The sequence below is a fragment of the Symphalangus syndactylus genome, chromosome 14, assembly GCF_028878055.3.
Source record: "Symphalangus syndactylus isolate Jambi chromosome 14, NHGRI_mSymSyn1-v2.1_pri, whole genome shotgun sequence".
NCBI lineage: Eukaryota > Metazoa > Chordata > Mammalia > Primates > Hylobatidae > Symphalangus > Symphalangus syndactylus.
In genome coordinates this window covers 98,329,301-98,346,489 of record NC_072436.2, presented here as the reverse complement: position 1 = coordinate 98,346,489, position 17,189 = coordinate 98,329,301, and the positions used below count along the sequence as shown (strand labels likewise).

Below are 17,189 nucleotides of genomic sequence, written 5' to 3'. Positions count from 1 at the left end.
AGTTTTTGTTGAAGAAACTGAGGTTTTGTTTCCTTTTCACTGTTTGGATTTTGCTGATTGTATCCCCATGGTGTTTTACCATGCTCCTTGAGTTTTCATGTTGGTAGTTCAGATTTTTTTTTTTTTTTTTTTTTGAGACAGAGTCTGTCGCCCAGGCAGGAGCAGTGGCACAATCTCTGCTCACAGCAACCTCCACCTCCCAGGTTCAAGCCATTTTCCTGGCTCAGCCTCCCAAGTACCTGGGACTACAGGCATGTGCCACAACATCCGGCTAAGTTTTTTGTATTTTTAGTAGAGACGGGTGGATCACCTGAAATTAGGAGTTCAAGACCAGCCTGACCAACATGGTGAAACCCCATCTTTATTAAAAATACAAAAATGAGCTGGGTGTGATGGCGGGCATCTGTAATCCCAGCTACTTGGGAGGCTAAGTCAGGAGAATCGCTTGAACCCAGGAGGTGGAGGTTGCAGTGAGGGTAAGATCACACCACTTGCACTTCAGCCTGGGCAACAGAGTGAGACTCTGTCTCAAAAAAAAAAATCTAGAGTTTGTGGCAAATGTAAGACTTGTAAAGTCAATAAGAAAAATGTCTTTCTTTAATGAAGCAATAATACCGTTTGTTGAACAAGGCAAGTTTAATGTCAAACTCTGCATCTATAGGAATTTTTCTGTTTTTTTTTCCAAGACAGAGTCTTACTCTGTCACCCAGGCTGGAGTGCAGTGGCATGATCTTGGCTCACTGCACCTCCTTCTCCCAGGTTCAAGCAATTCTTGTGCCTCAGCCTCCCCAGTAGCTGGGATTACAGGCGTGCACCACCACACCCAGCTAATTTTTTATATTTTAGTAGAGATGGAGTTTCACCATGTTGCCCAGGCTGGTCTCTAACTACACCTGAGCTCAGGCAATCTGTCTGCCTCAGCCTCATAGAATGCTAGGATTACAGGCGTGAGCCATGGCGCTGGGCCAGGAATGGTTTTTTAAGTTTATTGAACCTAAAGACCAGCTGGTGATGTTTGTTAATCATGTAGATTCCTGGACCCTTCCCAAGACATTGAAATTCTGTAAGTCTGGTACAGCACTAAGATATCTGCACTTTTCTAAGTGGGTAGTCCCTGCTTCAAGTTGTGTCAAGGTAAAAGAAAGTTTGGGCCGAGTGTGGTGGCTCATGTCTATAATCCCAGCCTTTGGGAGGCCAAGGTGGGAGGATCGCTTGAGCCAGGGAGTTTGAAAGCAGCCTGGGCAACATAGCAAAACTCTGTCTCTACAAAGCATTAAAAAAAAATTAGCTCTGCGTGGTGGCACACACCTGTAGTCCCAGTTACTGGGGAGGCTGAGGTGGGAGGATTGATTGAGTCCAGGAGGTTGAGGCTGCAGTGAGCTGTGATTATGCCACTGCACTCCAGCCTGGGTGACAGAGCTAGACCCTTTCTCAAAACCAAACCAAAACAAAACAAAACAAAATAAAATAAGAAAGTCTATAGGCAGGGGGAAAATGACCACTAATTTAAACTTCCTTCTCTTTCTTTCTTTTTTTTTTTTTTTTGAGACGGAGTTTCGCCCTGTCACCAGGCTGGAGTGCAGTGGTGCGATCTCGGCTCACTGCAACCTCCGGCTCCCAGGTTCAAGTGATTCTCCTGCCTCAGCCTCCAGAGTAGCTGGGACTACAGGCGTGTGCTACCACTCCCAGCTAATTTTTGTGTTTTTAGTAGAGACGGGGTTTCACCGTATTGGCCAGGCTGGTCTCGAACTCCTGACCTCGTGACCCGCCCGCATCGACCTCCTAAAGTGCTGGGATCACAGGCATGAGCCACTGCACCCGGCCCTCCTCTTTCATTTATACAAATATGTACTAGCTTTAGATAAAAGAAACATAGGCCGGGCGCGGTGGCTCACACCTGTAATCCCAGCACTTTGGGAGGCCGAGGCGGGCAGATCAGGAGGTCAGGAGATCGAGACCATCCTGGCTAACACAGTGAAACCCCGTCTTTACTAAAAATACAAAAAAATAGCCGGGCGAGGTGGCGGGCGCCTGTAGTCCCAGCTACTCAGGAGGCTGAGGCAGGAGAATGGCGTGAACCCCGGGGGGCGGAGCCTGCAGTGATCCGAGATCGCGCCACTGCACTCCAGCCTGGGTGACAGCGAGACTCTGTCTCAAAAAAAAAAAAAAAAAAAAAAGAAAAGAAATATATAACCTGTATGCACATTTTTACATATGTTTTTCAGTCTGTAGGATTATATGGGACATACCGTTAAGCAAGTAGCAGATTCCAGGCTGATCAGCACGGGCTGTTGAACATGTGACTTTGTTTTGTCGTAGTTATTTATTCATATGTCTTTGTGTCCCAGCACCCTGTGCAGTCTCTGAAACAGATTATACTTTGAAAACCCTTTTGAATGATCTGTGGGAAAGTAGGTTTTCTGTATAGCAATTCTGTACCCCTTTGTGGTTCTGTGTAGAAAAGTAGTATGAGTGATTATATGGGCCTGGAGTGATCTTTGTGTTGTGGTCTTTGATACACTTCATAACATACTTGGGCATCTTTATTATTTAAGGATTAAAATATCGTGCATGACACGTGATTAGGTTCATTGCTTGAGACTCAGTATAAATTGCCTATGGTATCTGTATACAGAATTTGATAATAGTTCCTTTAGGTTGGGGTTAACTTAAAATTTACCATGTTTTTATCTATGAGCCAAGATTTGTTTGGCATAAAGGAAACTAACGCTTTAAATCTCTTCTTAAACCACTTTTATCAACAACTCTTGGCATGGTAATATACGTGTTAATTACATATTCATATTTACTTCATAAAATAATTCTGACTCAACCTCTTAGCTGTTAATGTATGTACATGAAAATTTTAAATGTTAGATTTTCATTTTTAATTTGGGGAGATGTAACATAGCTATATTAAAGAAAAATTTAAAACTTAGATCACTTATTATCCTTTCAGCTTTGTATAAAAACTGCATTTCCAAAAACAATTTATGTTTCATTATAACCCGTGTTTCCTTATTTCCTAATATAATTATGAAAATAAAGGTTTTATAATTTAAAATCTTTTATTTCAGACCATATGGAAGAGACTTTTAAAGTATGCTATATTGTTTGTTTGAATTTTCAGTGTCTGTTAACCCTTGAAAGTCAAGGGACTATTAAAGACAGTGGTATTGGCTGGGCCCAGTGCAGTAGTGTTTACAACCAGTTACAGATTTCTTTGTTTCTTCTCCACTAACACTGTTTCAGTTGACTAGCCTTAAAAAAAAAAAAAGTACCTATTAAAATAAAATTTAGCAGGTTTTACTCCTCCCCATTAAAACAAACAAATTTGACTTTAGAGAACTTATTTTTTAAAAAGGGGGCTTTATTTTTTCTAGGTGATTAAGTATCAAATGTTAGAAATATTGCTTTGTCAGCTATTAATGAGAGGAAAAAAGTAAGCGAAAACTATTTTTAGAAACCCCATTTATTAAGCATGTTGCATGTGTGAGCACATATTCACAGGTCATAGATATTCTATGGCAGCTGTAGATGTGCTAATGGCAGCAGAGCAATTTCCCTAGTTGCAATTCTGTCCGTTATGAGAACATGTCAGGTAATTGTTACCTTTTCTTTTTTTTTGAGACAGGGTCTTACTCTTCTGCCCAGGCTGGAGTTCAGTGGTGCAAATACAGCTCACTGCACCCTAGACCTCCTGGGCTCAAGCAGTCCCCCAATCCCAAGTAGCTGGCACTATGCCCTGCTGATTTTATTTTTTAAATTTTCAGTAGAGTTGAGATCTTGCTGTGTAGCCTGGTCTCAAACTCCTGGGCTCAAGCGATTCTTCTACCTCGGCCTCCCAAAGTGCTGAGATTACAGGGCCCAATTGTTGTCTTTTCAGTGTTGTTATGTGTGCTAAAGTGATGTTAATTTTTTTTTTTTTTTTTGCTTCACTAATCTACTTGAATAAAATGTTAGAAAAAAAGAAAACCTTTATAAACACTTTGAGTAACCACGTGAGAGATTTGACAGGATAACGTGGAAATACCACATGCTCGCAAAGAAAGCTTTCTAACCTACAGTGATTACCAGAAAAAGACATTTTTATAAGGGGATTTTTTTTTTTTAATATAAAGAGTGTATAATGTTTAGCAAGCTGTAACTTTTGACCAATGTGTTAGCACTTTTAGTATTTTATTTTGCTTTTGGTATTTTTTTTTCTTTGAATTGTATTTCACTCTGGTGATCCAACAGCAAGCTTTTCTAGCTTTTTTTTTTTTTTTTTTTTTTTTTTTTTTGAGATGAAGTCTTGCTCTGTCGCCCCGGCTGGAGTGCAGTGGCATGATCTCGGCTCACTGCAACCTCTGCTTCTCGGGTTCAAGAGATTCTCCTGCCTCAGCCCCCTGAGTAGCTGGGACTACAGGCATGTGCCACCATACCCCACGAATTTCTAGCTTCTTATTTAATATATATGTGATATATTTGTTTTTGCATGTTGGCTTTTGGAGATGTCTTAATTTTTGTTTAGAAAATCAAATGATCTTACGACATTTTAAAGAAACATTGTGTGAGCCCTGACCAATATTTGTAACTTGAATAATCTTCAGAATGCTCCTGTCAGATTTCTATTAGTTATACTGATTTTTTTAGGCTGATTAGGATCATTTTGAAAGCTCGTAATAAATGCCTCTAACTACATAACCTGGATTTTTCTCAGAGTCTAGACAAGCCATATAAAAATAGATGTTAGTTTCCAAGCTCAGATCAAATGTAAGTGCTGTCAGACCTCAAGGTCCGTGGATCCGTCGATGTTTATTTTGCCCCTTGCTCTATAGAAGGCTCCTTGTGTTTAAATTTTAACTAGTTTTTAGAGTAATTTCAATATAGATGAATTAGTTATATCCTGATATGAATGTGTATTATTTTTAGGTTCTTAAATGTAGTTAGTGGCTGCTCATAAAAATCTGAATATTATTTAGGCATTGGTTTGTGTGGTAGTGTCTTTGTCTGAACATCCCGTGTATAAAATTACCTCATAATATCTATTTATAGGTTCAGAAACTGACTCTTAGTCTGAAGGTCTCATTGTACTCTTTTTTTTTTTCTTGAATAAGTAGAAACTACCTATAAAGTATTGCATATTAGGATTTATTGCCTAACATAATTACTCCAATAGGCTAGCCTCTCAAGAAATGCCTATAAAGACAGCCTTATTTTATAAGTTACCTGACATTAGGATTGTAAAGTGGGTCTAAATAGTTTGAAAAAATATATATTCCTAACTGCCATGTAGTTTCTTAATACCAATCTCACACTCTTAACTTTGTATTTCTTATCACTGAGAAGGTGAGGTGGCCTTTGTTACATTTATTCCTTTTTTCTCTTTCAACAGGGGAAAGTGCAGTGTTGCCCTTCTGAATGAGACAGAATCAGTATTGTCATATCTTGATAAGGAGGTAATTCACAATCATACCTGTTTTGTTTTTTCCCCCTTTATTTCACATGAAGCTCTTTCCTTGGAATTTATTTCTTTTTGTACAAAAGTATTATTCCACCATTATATTAATAGCAGTATTATAGTAAAAGTATAATGACTAGAATGCATTCGGATAAATTTGATTTTTCTGGTTATCTGAGATAAGAGTTAGCAAAAACTGTGTCTGTTTTTCAGTTGGTAATGAATGGCATTATAGAGAATGGTACATGGATTTAGTTGATAGTAGATGGATATTTTTGACTTTATGAAATTAATGCTTTAGTGTGCTTGGCTCCCCTTTCTGTTTTGTTTTTGTTTTTATTTCTTGAATAAATGGTTTTTCTTTTAGACTATTTCCAGATGAGATTTTACCTTTGGTGGTCTGCTTTCTGGAATCCTAATAAATTTTGTCAGTTAAAAATATTTTTCACTTGCCGGGCACGGTGGCTCACGCCTGTAATCCCAGCACTTTGGGAGGCCGAGGTGGGCAGATCACGAGGTCAGGAGATCCAGACCATCTTGGCTAACACGGTGAAACCCCGTCTCTACTAAAAATACAAAACATTAGCCGGGCGTGGTGGTGGGCGCCTGTAGTCCCAGCTACTCGGGAGGCTGAGGCAGGAGAATGGTGTGAACCCGGGAGGCAGCACTTGCAGTGAGCCGAGATCACGCAACTGCAGTCCAGCCTGGGCAACAGATCGAGACTCTGTCTCAAAAAAAAAAAAAAAATATATATATATATATATTTTTGAGGTTTTTTCACTAAACCTCAACAAGAAATGTAGTTAACAAGTTGAGACAGAGCATACACTTCATTGAGAGGAGGAAATTTTTATAAGCAGAATATTCCATGGTATGCATAGTTTTAGGAGACATTTAAAGCAACATTATTTGTATGGTGGGAAACATATTTTAGTATCAGTGATGCTTCAGTATTTAATCTTTATGATTTTTTCCTTCTCCCCCAAAAGCTTTATTACATATATGTATGTTTTATTTTTTGGAGACAAAGTCTCACTCTATCCCCTAGTCTGGAATGCAGTGACGTGATCTTGACCCACTGCAACCTCCGCCTCTCGGGTTCAAGCAATTCTCATGCTTCAGCCTCCTGAGTAGCTGGGATCATAGGTGCCCGCCACCATACCCGGCTAATTTTTGTGTTTTTGGTAGAGATGGGGTTTCGCCATGTTTGCTAGGCTGGTCTTCAACTCCTGGCCTCGGGTGATCTGCCTTCCTCGGCCTCCCAAAATGCTGTGATCAGAGGCATGAGCCACTGTGCCTGGCCTGTTTTTTGTTTTTTTTTAAGGGACTTTTTTTTTTTTTCTTTAATCTTATACTCAAGTGTTGTCCATTTATCTCAAATGAAGAAAATATAACAGAAAAAGTTTGATACAATCATGCTGAACCCACTATACATTAGAAAACCTAATAGGAAATAAGAAAACCAACAGAAAAACACATATTCAAAGCAGAAAAAAGGCTACTAGACTTTGTAACTACCTTTGTAAAATTTAGATAGGCTTTTGTCATTAGTCTGTCCAACAGAATGATGGATTATAATATGGATAATGATAATGCCCAGAAATTAGCATTATTTCACAGAAGCAGAAAGAAAGAGGCAAAACATTCAATGCATTTCATTGTATTAAATTTTTTTTTTCGGCCGAACGTGGTGGCTCACACATGTAATCCCAGTGCTTTGGGAGGCCGAGGTGGGCAGATCACGAGGTCAGGAGTTCGAGACCAGCCTGACCAATATGGTAAAAGCCTGTATCTACTAAAAATACAAAAATTAGCTGGGCCATACAAAAATTAACCAGGTGTGGTGGGGCATGCCTGTAATCCCAGCTGCTCGGGAGGTTGAGGTAGGAGAATCCCTTGGATCTGGGAGGCGGAGGTTGCAGTGAGCCGAGATCACGCTACTGTACCTCCAGTCTGGGTGACAGAGTGAGATCTTTCTTAAAAAAAAAAAAAAAAAAAAAAAAAAAATAGACATTGGAGAGGGGTGAGGACTGAAAAATTACCTGTTGGGTACACTGTTCACTATTCAGGTGATGGGTACACTAAAAGCCTAGACTTTACCATGACACAGTGTATGCATATAAGAACTCTGCACTTGTACCCCCTAAATATATAAAAACTTAAAAATAAAATATTGAGATTGGCATAGTTGAAGACAGTAACCCAAAGAATAACTTTGTAATTATCATCCTTTACTTTTAACTCCGTGTTCTTGAAATTGGCCTATCTGGAACCTTTTCTTCTTCTTTTTTACAACTTCTATTATAAACCAAACATATTTTGAATATTTTCCCATATCAGGACATACAAATCTAAGGATTTTAAGCAACTTATATGACCCAAATAATCATTTCATCTCATTATATTGTAGAGTATGGCAAGCTCCTGTTTTTATTGGAGTACCATGCTAATAGATTTTACAGATAACAAGTGACCTGAAGTATCTTTGCTTTTACATCTGATGGTGGCTGCGTGTGGGGGCTCATGTCTGTGATCCCAGCACTTTGGGAGGTTGAGGCAGGAGGATTGCTTGAGCCCAGGAGTTTGAGACCAGCCTAGGCAACATAGTGAGACCTCGTCTCTATTAAAAAAAAAGAAAAACAAAATCTGATGTTGAGTCAGTGGCAATAACTTCAGTTACTGAGTAATATTTATTACTCATGTCTGTAGAGCAAACAAAAAATTAAACAATTCCGATTACATAGTGATCATCCCCTGTAGCTTTGTTAAGTTTTTTTTTTTTTTTTCTTTGAGACGAAGTCTCGCTCTTGTCCCCCAGGCAGGAGTGCAATGGTGCAATCTTGGCTCACTGCAACCTCCGCCTCCTGTGTTCAAGCGATTCTCCTGCCTCAGCCTCCTGAGCAGCTGGGATTACAGGTGCCTGCCTCCACGCCCGGCTAATTTTTCTATTTTTAGTAGAGACGGGATTTCACCATGTTGGCCAGGCTAGTCTCGAACTCCTGACCTCAGGTGATCCGCCCGCCTCAGCCTCCCAAAGTGCTGGGATTATAGGCATGAGCCACTGTGCCTGGCCTAAGTTGGTTGTTTTATTTATTCCTGCAGATTTCTTCTTTTCCTTAGATAGCACTTTAACGATATGCATAAATTGTCACGTATTGGTGTCCCCCCCCCCTTTTTTTTTTAACAGTTTTTTTGTTTAAACTTTTTTCCTGACAGTGAGCAATGAATAAAGTACAGCACAGAATTTCTCAGTGGATGGAATAACTCTGTTTTTTTTCCCTTTCCCCTTATCACAGTATGTAAGATCTCCCATAGGAGAGACTTTTACTGTCTGACAGATTATCTTTTATTTGCAGTTTCCTTTGCTGCGGCTTGGTAAAGTTCTGGTAGTAGGGACAGGTCCTTCCAGGATATAATACAGAGAATTGGGCAGCCGATGACCTTTGGGATCATAGTGGGAAGCAGAAGACAGGACTTCTGCTTCTGGTTCAGATAATCTCTAGTGGTTATATGGAATTCAACAAAGGACTGGTGCCAGGTCATTTTGCCCATTAGGCTCAGAAACAAGGACATATGAGCTTTGTAAAGGAGGACTGGAAATTTTGGTATGTGTGCTGTTGGTGAGCGTGTATATAGCTATGTTTGTATATCTATATATATACATATGTATGCCTCAGTACTTAAAGAACTGCAGAACTATAGTTAATACATGTTTAATTAAATATTTACAAAGTGGTATTATTATAACAGTAAACCACATGTAAGTTCAACTCGTGGTTTAATGTGAGATATGTATACTTTTTAATCTTTTGACTAAAAACTGGGATGGACATTACAAAAGTAAGAGTACCTGGTATCTGTGAAGTCTTCCCTTCCGTTTGGTGTGGACTTCAGAAGTTTATAAGATGATTTGACTTTAGGTGTCTTACCTTGGAGTTATGGTTTAATTTGCTAGCTTTTGAAACTCTGCTTTAGAGAGCAAATGGTTTTCTTTTAGACTAAAACAAATAATAGAACTTTATAATCTACTTTGTTTCAAGCTGTTTCTTTTGGCTTGATTTAATTTTGTACTGTTTTACATGATGACAGTAACACCATGCTCTCCTTAAAGATTTATGAGTTTATTCACCAAAATGAAATTTTATATACTCTCTGGGGTTTATGTGTTCATCACAATAAGCAACACTTATTTTAATGCTTTATAAAATGCAACACTGATTTTAATGCTTTATAAAAAGTAGAAGGAATTAAGTATACCTATGTATTTTGTCATATTTTTCAGGATACCTTCTTCTACTCATTGGTCTATGACCCCTCATTGAAAACACTATTAGCTGACAAAGGTGAAATCAGAGTGGGACCTAGATATCAAGCAGACATTCCAGAAATGCTGTTAGAAGGTATGTTTTTCTGCGTGTTTGCAGTTTTGTGAAACAAATATATCTTGGAACTCAAATATACATGTCCTCATGTGGAAGAGGCAATGTTCAGGGCAAAGTCTAAAAGTTATAAGCACTTGCAATTTTACTGTTCTTTGTAAAAAATAAAAAAAATAAAAAAAAGACATGAGGCCTCGCTATGTTGCCAAGGCTGGTCTTGATCTCCTGGCCTCAAACAATCCTCCCACCTCGGACTCCCAAAAGTGATGCTATTATAGGTGTGGTTTGGCCAGCACTTCCAATTTTAGAAGTACAAAATTACCACATTTTAATGTACTTTGTTTTTACTACACTTCATATATATCTAGTTTTTTAAAAAATTGAAGGTTTGTGGCAACCCTGTTGAGCAAGTCATTTGGTGCCATTTTTCCAAAAGGACAGTGTCTCTGTGTCAAATTTTGGTAATTCTTGAAACATTTCAAACCTTTTCATTATTATAATATCTGTTATGGTGATCTGTGATCAGTGATCTTAGATGTAACTATTGTAATTGTTTTGGGGCCACGAACCGTACCCATATGAAAGGATAAACTGAATTGATAAATGCTGTGTGTTCTGAGTGCTCCACTGACTGTCCCTTCCCTGCCTCTTTCTCTCTCCTGGGGTCTCCCTATTTTATGAGACACAACAATATTGAACTTAAGCCAGTTAATAACCCTGCAGTGGCCTATAAGTGTTCAAGTGAAAGGAAAAGTAGCATGTCTCTCACTTTAAATCAAAAGCAAGAAATGAAGCTAGTGAGGAAGGCATGTCAGAAGCCAAGACAGGCCAAAAGCCAGGCCTCTTCCCCCAGTTAGCCAAGTTGTGAATGCAAAGGAAAAGTTCTTGAAGGAAATTAAAAGTGCTACTCCACACTCCAGCCTGGGCGACAGAGCGAGACTCTGTCTCAAAAAAAAAACTACACCAGTGAACACACATGAATGATAAAAAAAGCAAAACAGGCTGGGTGCAGTGGCTCGTGCCTTTAATCCCAGCACTTTGGGGGGCTGCAGCAGGTGGATTACTTGAGACCAGGAGTTCGAGACCAGCCTGGTCAACATGGTGAAACGCCATCTCTACTAAAAATACAAAAACTAGCCAAGTATGATGGTGTATGCCTGTATTCCCAACTACTCGGGAGGCTGAGGCAAGAGAATCCCTTGAACCTTGAAGGCAGAGGGGTTGGAGTGAGCCAAGATTGTGTCACTACACTCCAGCTTGGGCAACAGAGTGAGACTTTGTCTAAAAAGAAAAAACAGCCTTACTGCTTTACTGCTGATACCATGGAGAATGTCTTAGTGGCCTAGATAGAAGATCAAACCACCAAGAACATTCCTTTAAGCCAAAGCCTAATCCAGAGCAGGGCGCTAACTCTCTTCAATTCTATGAAGACTGAGAGGTGAGGAAGCTGGAGAAGAAAAGTTTGAAGCTAGCAGAGGTTGGTTCATGGGGTTTAAGGAAAAAATTCTTCATCATAACATAAAAATGCAAGTAAAGCAGCAAGTGCTGATGTAGAAGCTGCAGCAAGTTATCCAAATCTAGCTAAGGTCACTGATGAAGGCTCCTATGCTAAACAACAGAGTTTCAATGTAGATAAAACAGCTTTCTATTGGAAGAAGATGCCATCTAGGACTTTCATAGCTAGAAGCATCAAAGGACAGGCTGACTCTCTGATTAGTGACTGATGCAGCTGGTGACTTGAAGCCAATCCTCTTTTGCCATTCCAAAAATCCCAGACCCCTTAAGAATTACACTAAATCTGCTCTGCCTGTGTCCTGTAAATAGAACAACAAAGCCTAAATGACAGCACCTCTGTTTACAGCATGGTTTACTGAATATTTTAAGCTCGCTATTGAGACCTACTGCTTAGGAAAAAGGATTCCTTTCAGAATTCTTTTCAAAAACTGCTCATTGATAATGCTCCTTATCACCCAAGACCTCTAATGGGGATGTACAAGGAGGTGAATGTTGTTTGCATGACTGCTGAGACAACATCCATTCTGGAGCCTATGGATCAAGGAAGAATTTTGACTTTCACATTTTATTATTAAGAAATAACATCACCTAAGGCTATACTTGCCATAGATAATGATTCCTCTGATGGATCTGAGTAGTCAATCGAAAACCTTCTGGAAAGGATTCTCCATTCTAGATGCCAGTGACAACAATTATAATTGATAGGAGGAGGTCAAAATATTAACAGGAGTTTAGAAGAAGTTGATTCCAACACTCGTGAATAACTTTGAAGGGTTTACGACTTCAGTGGCGGAAGTAACTGTAGTTATGGTGGATATAATATGCAAGAAAACTACAGTGAGAGTGGGCCCTGAAGATGTGACTGACTGAATTGCTGCAATCTTGTGGTAAAACTTGGATGAATGAGTAGTTGATTCTTATGGATGAGCAAAGAAAGTGGTTTCTTGAGATGGAATCTACTCCTGGTGAAGATGTTGTGAACACTGTTGAAATGGCAATGAAGGGTTTGGAATATTACATAAACTTAGTTGGCAAAGCAGTGGCAGGGTTTGAGAGGGTTGTCTCTGTTTTTGAAAGAAGTCTACTGGCCGGGCGTGGTGGCTCACGCCTGTAATCCCAGCACTTTGGGAGGCCGAGGCAGGCGGATCACGAGGTCAGGAGATTGAGACCATCCTGGCTAACATGGTGAAACCCCGTCTCTACTAAAAATACAAAAAATTAGCCGGCTGTGGTGGCAGGCGCCTATAGTCCCAGCTACTCAGGAGGCTGAGGCAGGAGAATGGCGTGGAACCCGGGAGGCAGAGGTTGCAGTGAGCCGAGATCGCGCCACTGCACTCCAGCCTGGGTGACAGAGTGAGACTCCGTCTACAAACAAAAACAGAAAAAAAAAGGAAGGAAGTCTACCATAGGTAAAATGCTATGTCAGCTGTTTAACCTATGCTCACATCACATGCTACAGAGCATCACAGGCAACAGAGAAAAACTTTTTTTTAGAGACAGAGTCTCGCTCTGTTGCCCAGGCTGAAGTGCAGTGGCACAATCTTGGCTCACTGCAGCTTCCACCCCCTGGGTTCAAACGATTCCTGTGCCTCGACCTCTCGAGTAGCTGGGATTATAGACATGTGCCACCATGCCCGGCTAATTTTTTTTGTAGTTTTAGTAGAGATGGGGTTTTGCCTTGTTGGCCAGGCTGGTCTTGAACTCCTGACTTCAAGCGATCTGTCCACCTTGGCGTCCCAAAGTGCTGGGATTACAGGTGTGTGCCATCCCCCCACCCCACCTGCCTCCCACCCCGCCTCCCACTGCCAGCAGTCTTGGAATGTTTTAACCAGAAACAAGGAATACCTTTCCTTTCTTCAAGGCTACTTCTGAGTATTTATTTTTACATTTTATAACTTGGTAGTTTTCTTTGTTAAGTATTCACCTCTAACAAAAACAACAGATTTATCGATTTTATTGAAAAATACCATATTTTTCATCATAAATGTAGAAGCCATTTTGAACTCTTATTTCAGCCCGAAGCATTAAAGCATATGCAGAATGTTTCTTTTCACTTGTAATCAGGCAACTGGGTAGATGCAAAGTTTAAAGAACTCTTCTTTTTTTTTGAAACAGAGTTTCGCTCTTGTTGCCCAGGCTGGAGTGCAGTGGCGTGATCTCAGCTCACTGCAACCTCTGCCTCCCAGGTTCAAGCGATTCTCCTGCATCAGCCTCCCAAGTGGCTGGGATTACAGGTGCCTGCCACCACACCCAGCTAATTTTTGTATTTTTAGCAGGGACAGGGTTTCGCCGTGTTGGCCAGGCTGGTCTTGAACTCCTGACCTCAGGTGATCCACCTGCCTTGGCCTCCCAAGGTGCTGGGATTACAAGCATGAGCCTCTGTGGCCAGCCACCCTTCTTTTTTCTAATGACTATTTTTTTGGGGGAGAAGGAGTGGGGATACCAGTAGGTATACCAGTAATTAATCGCACTTGAAAAACATGGTCATTGCCATCACAGAAACTCCCATATGTAGCTAGTACCTGATTGCAGGGAAGTTAAATAGTAGGACATATCATATTCAAGAACAGATGTTTAGGATTTGCTGGAATCCATTCTTCCTAACCCTTTTAGTACTCCTGAGTGGGTACATTTCCACCAGTGGCCAGATTCTAATTTGCATTGGCATGGAATGTAGAACTGGAATTAATATCTTGGGTAGGTGGCAGCAGCAGCACTCTGCCAGGATATGTTACAGGCTTGCTTTCTTTGTGAACATGTCCTGATGGATACTAAGAGATTGTTGCAGCATTTGTCTTGCTAGGGAATAAATCTTTTTGTGGCTTTTCGATTTTTAAATTCATTTATGGCTACCCATCACCTAACAAACTCTAGAGATCTGAAAAGAGTATGTAGTTTACAAATGAAAGTAAAGGTGTCTTTTAGATTTTACATCTTTCACTGAGTTTGAATAAACCACCTAGAAAATTTTCCATAAAAGAGAAGTTTTGAGTCATTATTTAAATGTATTATAACATCGGAATTTTAAGAAAAATTTGTTTTACATATTAAATTTAAATTTTAACTGTTAAAGTATGTTATGACAACCTTAAATTATTAAACGAAAATGACTCTAGGTTCACAAGTTTGGGTAATCCTGACTATACTATGTTTTAATTGAGTAACCTTGGGGAAATGATTAACCCCTCCAAGTTCCCTTTTCTTTCTCTTTAAACAGGGAATGATAGTGTATGTAGTACATTATATCGTTGTGATGAGCAAATGAGGTAATTCTTGTCATGCAGTTAGCACAGCTTCCAGCTGTTACAGTCCTCTCCCCCTGGCCTCTAGTACCACTCATTTAATAGCTGTTATCGGCCGGGTGCAGTGGCTCATGCCTGTAATCCCAGCACTTTGGGAGGCTGAGGCGGGCAGATCATTTGAGGTCAGGAGTTCGAGACCAGCTTGACCAACCATGGTGAAACCCCATCTCTACTAAAAAATACAAAAATTAGCCGAGTGTGGTGGTGGGTACCTGTAATCTCAGCTACTCGGGAGGCTGAGGCAGGAGAATCACTTGAACGCAGGAGGCAGAGGTTGCAGTGAGCCGAGATCGTACTACTGCACTCCAGCATGGGTGACAGAGTGAGACTCCCTCTCCAAAAAAAAAAAAAAAAAAAAAAAAAGCTGTTCTCACCAATCACACTCTTTCCTCTTTTTGAGTGTTAAAGAATTAAAATAGTATATCTTTTGTTACACTGTATGCACTTAAAACTTGTATTAACTCATATTCTGTTGGCAAACAGGAAAATGTTAGTATAGAGTGAAAATTGTGTCAGTTCATATGTGGCTTTCCCCAGCAATAAGGGAAACAAATGTTCTCACAGATAAGGAGAGTTTAAGAAAGAGCAAGTGGAAATTTTTACAAAAGTGCCTTCCTTTGATTTAAGCAGTGGCTGATTTTGTGGTCTGAAAATCTGAGGCACTTTCCACTGTGTTAAAACTATATGGGGAAGCTTTGAGTTACAGATGAAGAGACTCTGAAGATATTTCCTTCAGTGTTTTGGGGAAAAATTGCATTCTGGATTCAATTTTTAATTTATTTGAAGCTGTAAAAAGGGACCTACAGCTCAGTGGAAGAAGCATGAGTCCAGGGTTTAAGGAGATAAAAGATCAGCGGACCTTTATGCTTGGTGCAAATGGCAATAGAGATTTAATTGTTTTATTATGATTGTTACTTTTTTTGGAATGCTCTGGTTACCAACTTTCCTAGGTTTTGCAAGTTTTATCCTATTTTTTCATAAACCCTATTACCTTCAATTGGTAGTTTTGCAGAATATGAACTTCTTAACAATGTAGTGGATAGTCGTTAACTTAGAAACACTGACCTGTAAGAATTGTTTAAGCAGGTATTGATTGCCATCATATAAAACAGGAATTTTCAGCCATAGGGCAATTTTGTCCTCCAGGAGAATTAGACAATATTAGACATTTTAGTTGTCACGTCTGGTAGAGGGGTAGAGGTGGGAAGGGGCACCTAGTGGGGAGAGGCCAGGTATGAAAAATTTATAGGAACATAGTAAGCATTCAATCAATGTTAGCTAATATTTACATGATTATAATACTATGTACATTTTCAAATACAAATGATTATATGGTCTGGTCTATTTCTGTACATTTGATTGTGTTTGTTTGGTTTTTTTTTTTTGTTTCTTTGGTTTTTTTTGAGACGGAGTCTCACTCTGTCACCCAGGCTGGAGTGCAGTGGCACGATCTCGGTTCACTGCAAGCTCCGCCTCCTGAGTTCATGCCATTTTCCTGCCTCAGCCTCCTGAGTAGCTGGGACTACAGGCTCCCACCACCTCGCCCGGCTAATTTTTTTGTATTTTTAGTAGAGGCGGGGTTTCAAGGATGGTCTCAATCTCCTGACCTCGTGAACCTCCTGCCTCGGCCTCCCAAAGTGCTGGGATTATAAGCATGAGCCACCATGCCCTTGATTGTGTTTGTTTTTATGGTAGTACATACAACATTGTTTTGATTACTGTTGCCATGTATTATAATCTTATCCAGTTGAGTTAATCCTTTCCCTTATTTTAGAACTATTTCATTTGTAGATATTCAAAACATTTTATATGTACTTCCAAAACTAATTCTTTTATGGCCATGCATCACCTAATGACAGCAATACATTCTGATAAATGTGTCCTTAGGTGATTTCATTGCTGTGCCAACATCATAGAGCATACTTCCACAAACCTAGATTGGTGCAGCTTACTAAACACCCAGGCTATATGGTATAGCCTGTTGCTCCCAGGCTACAAACCTGTACAGCATGTTACTATACTGAATACTGTAGGGAATTAAAACACAATAGTAAGTACTGTGTATCTAAACATATCTAAGTATAGAAAAGGTATTGTAAAAATACAGTAAAAAGATAATAAGTGGTGCACCCACTGTGTAGGGCACTTACCGTGAATGGAGCTTGCAGCACTGGAAGTTGCTTTGGGTGAGTCAGTGAGTGAGTGGTACGTGGATGTGAAGGACTAGGACATTACTGTAGACTTTATAAACACTGTACACTTAGGCTATACTAATTTTATTTAAAAATTATCTTCGGTAATAAATTAGCTTGCTCAACTTTATTTTTTTTTTTAACTTTTTGACTCTTCTATAAAAACACTTAAATATAAACACTGTGAGACTCAAAGAAGAGCCAGATGATGGAAGTTTTTAATACTGCCATCCTGAGATTACCAAAAGAATAGGGAATTGGTGCTGGGCATGGTGGCTCATGCTTGTAATCCCAGCGCTTAGGAATTGGAAGGCTGAGGCTGGCGGATCACTTGAGGTCAGGAATTCGAGACCAGCCT

At 39.8% G+C, this 17,189-nt stretch overlaps 1 protein-coding gene across 11 annotated transcripts in view; it reads left to right on the top strand.

Moving 5' to 3' along the window:
- MTA3 (metastasis associated 1 family member 3) overlaps positions 1–17,189 on the top strand; it is a 215,591-nt gene that overhangs the window by 54,594 nt on the left and 143,808 nt on the right. For all 11 annotated transcript variants that reach the window (XR_010115759.1, XM_063618107.1, XM_063618108.1 and 8 more), the window contains exons 5-6: positions 5,378–5,441; positions 9,726–9,843. Coding sequence is in view for 10 of the 11 variants with exons in the window: in XM_063618107.1 (XP_063474177.1) it covers positions 5,378–5,441; positions 9,726–9,843 (182 nt within the window). In the remaining variant the exon portion in view is untranslated. The remainder of the gene's footprint in view (positions 1–5,377; positions 5,442–9,725; positions 9,844–17,189) is intronic.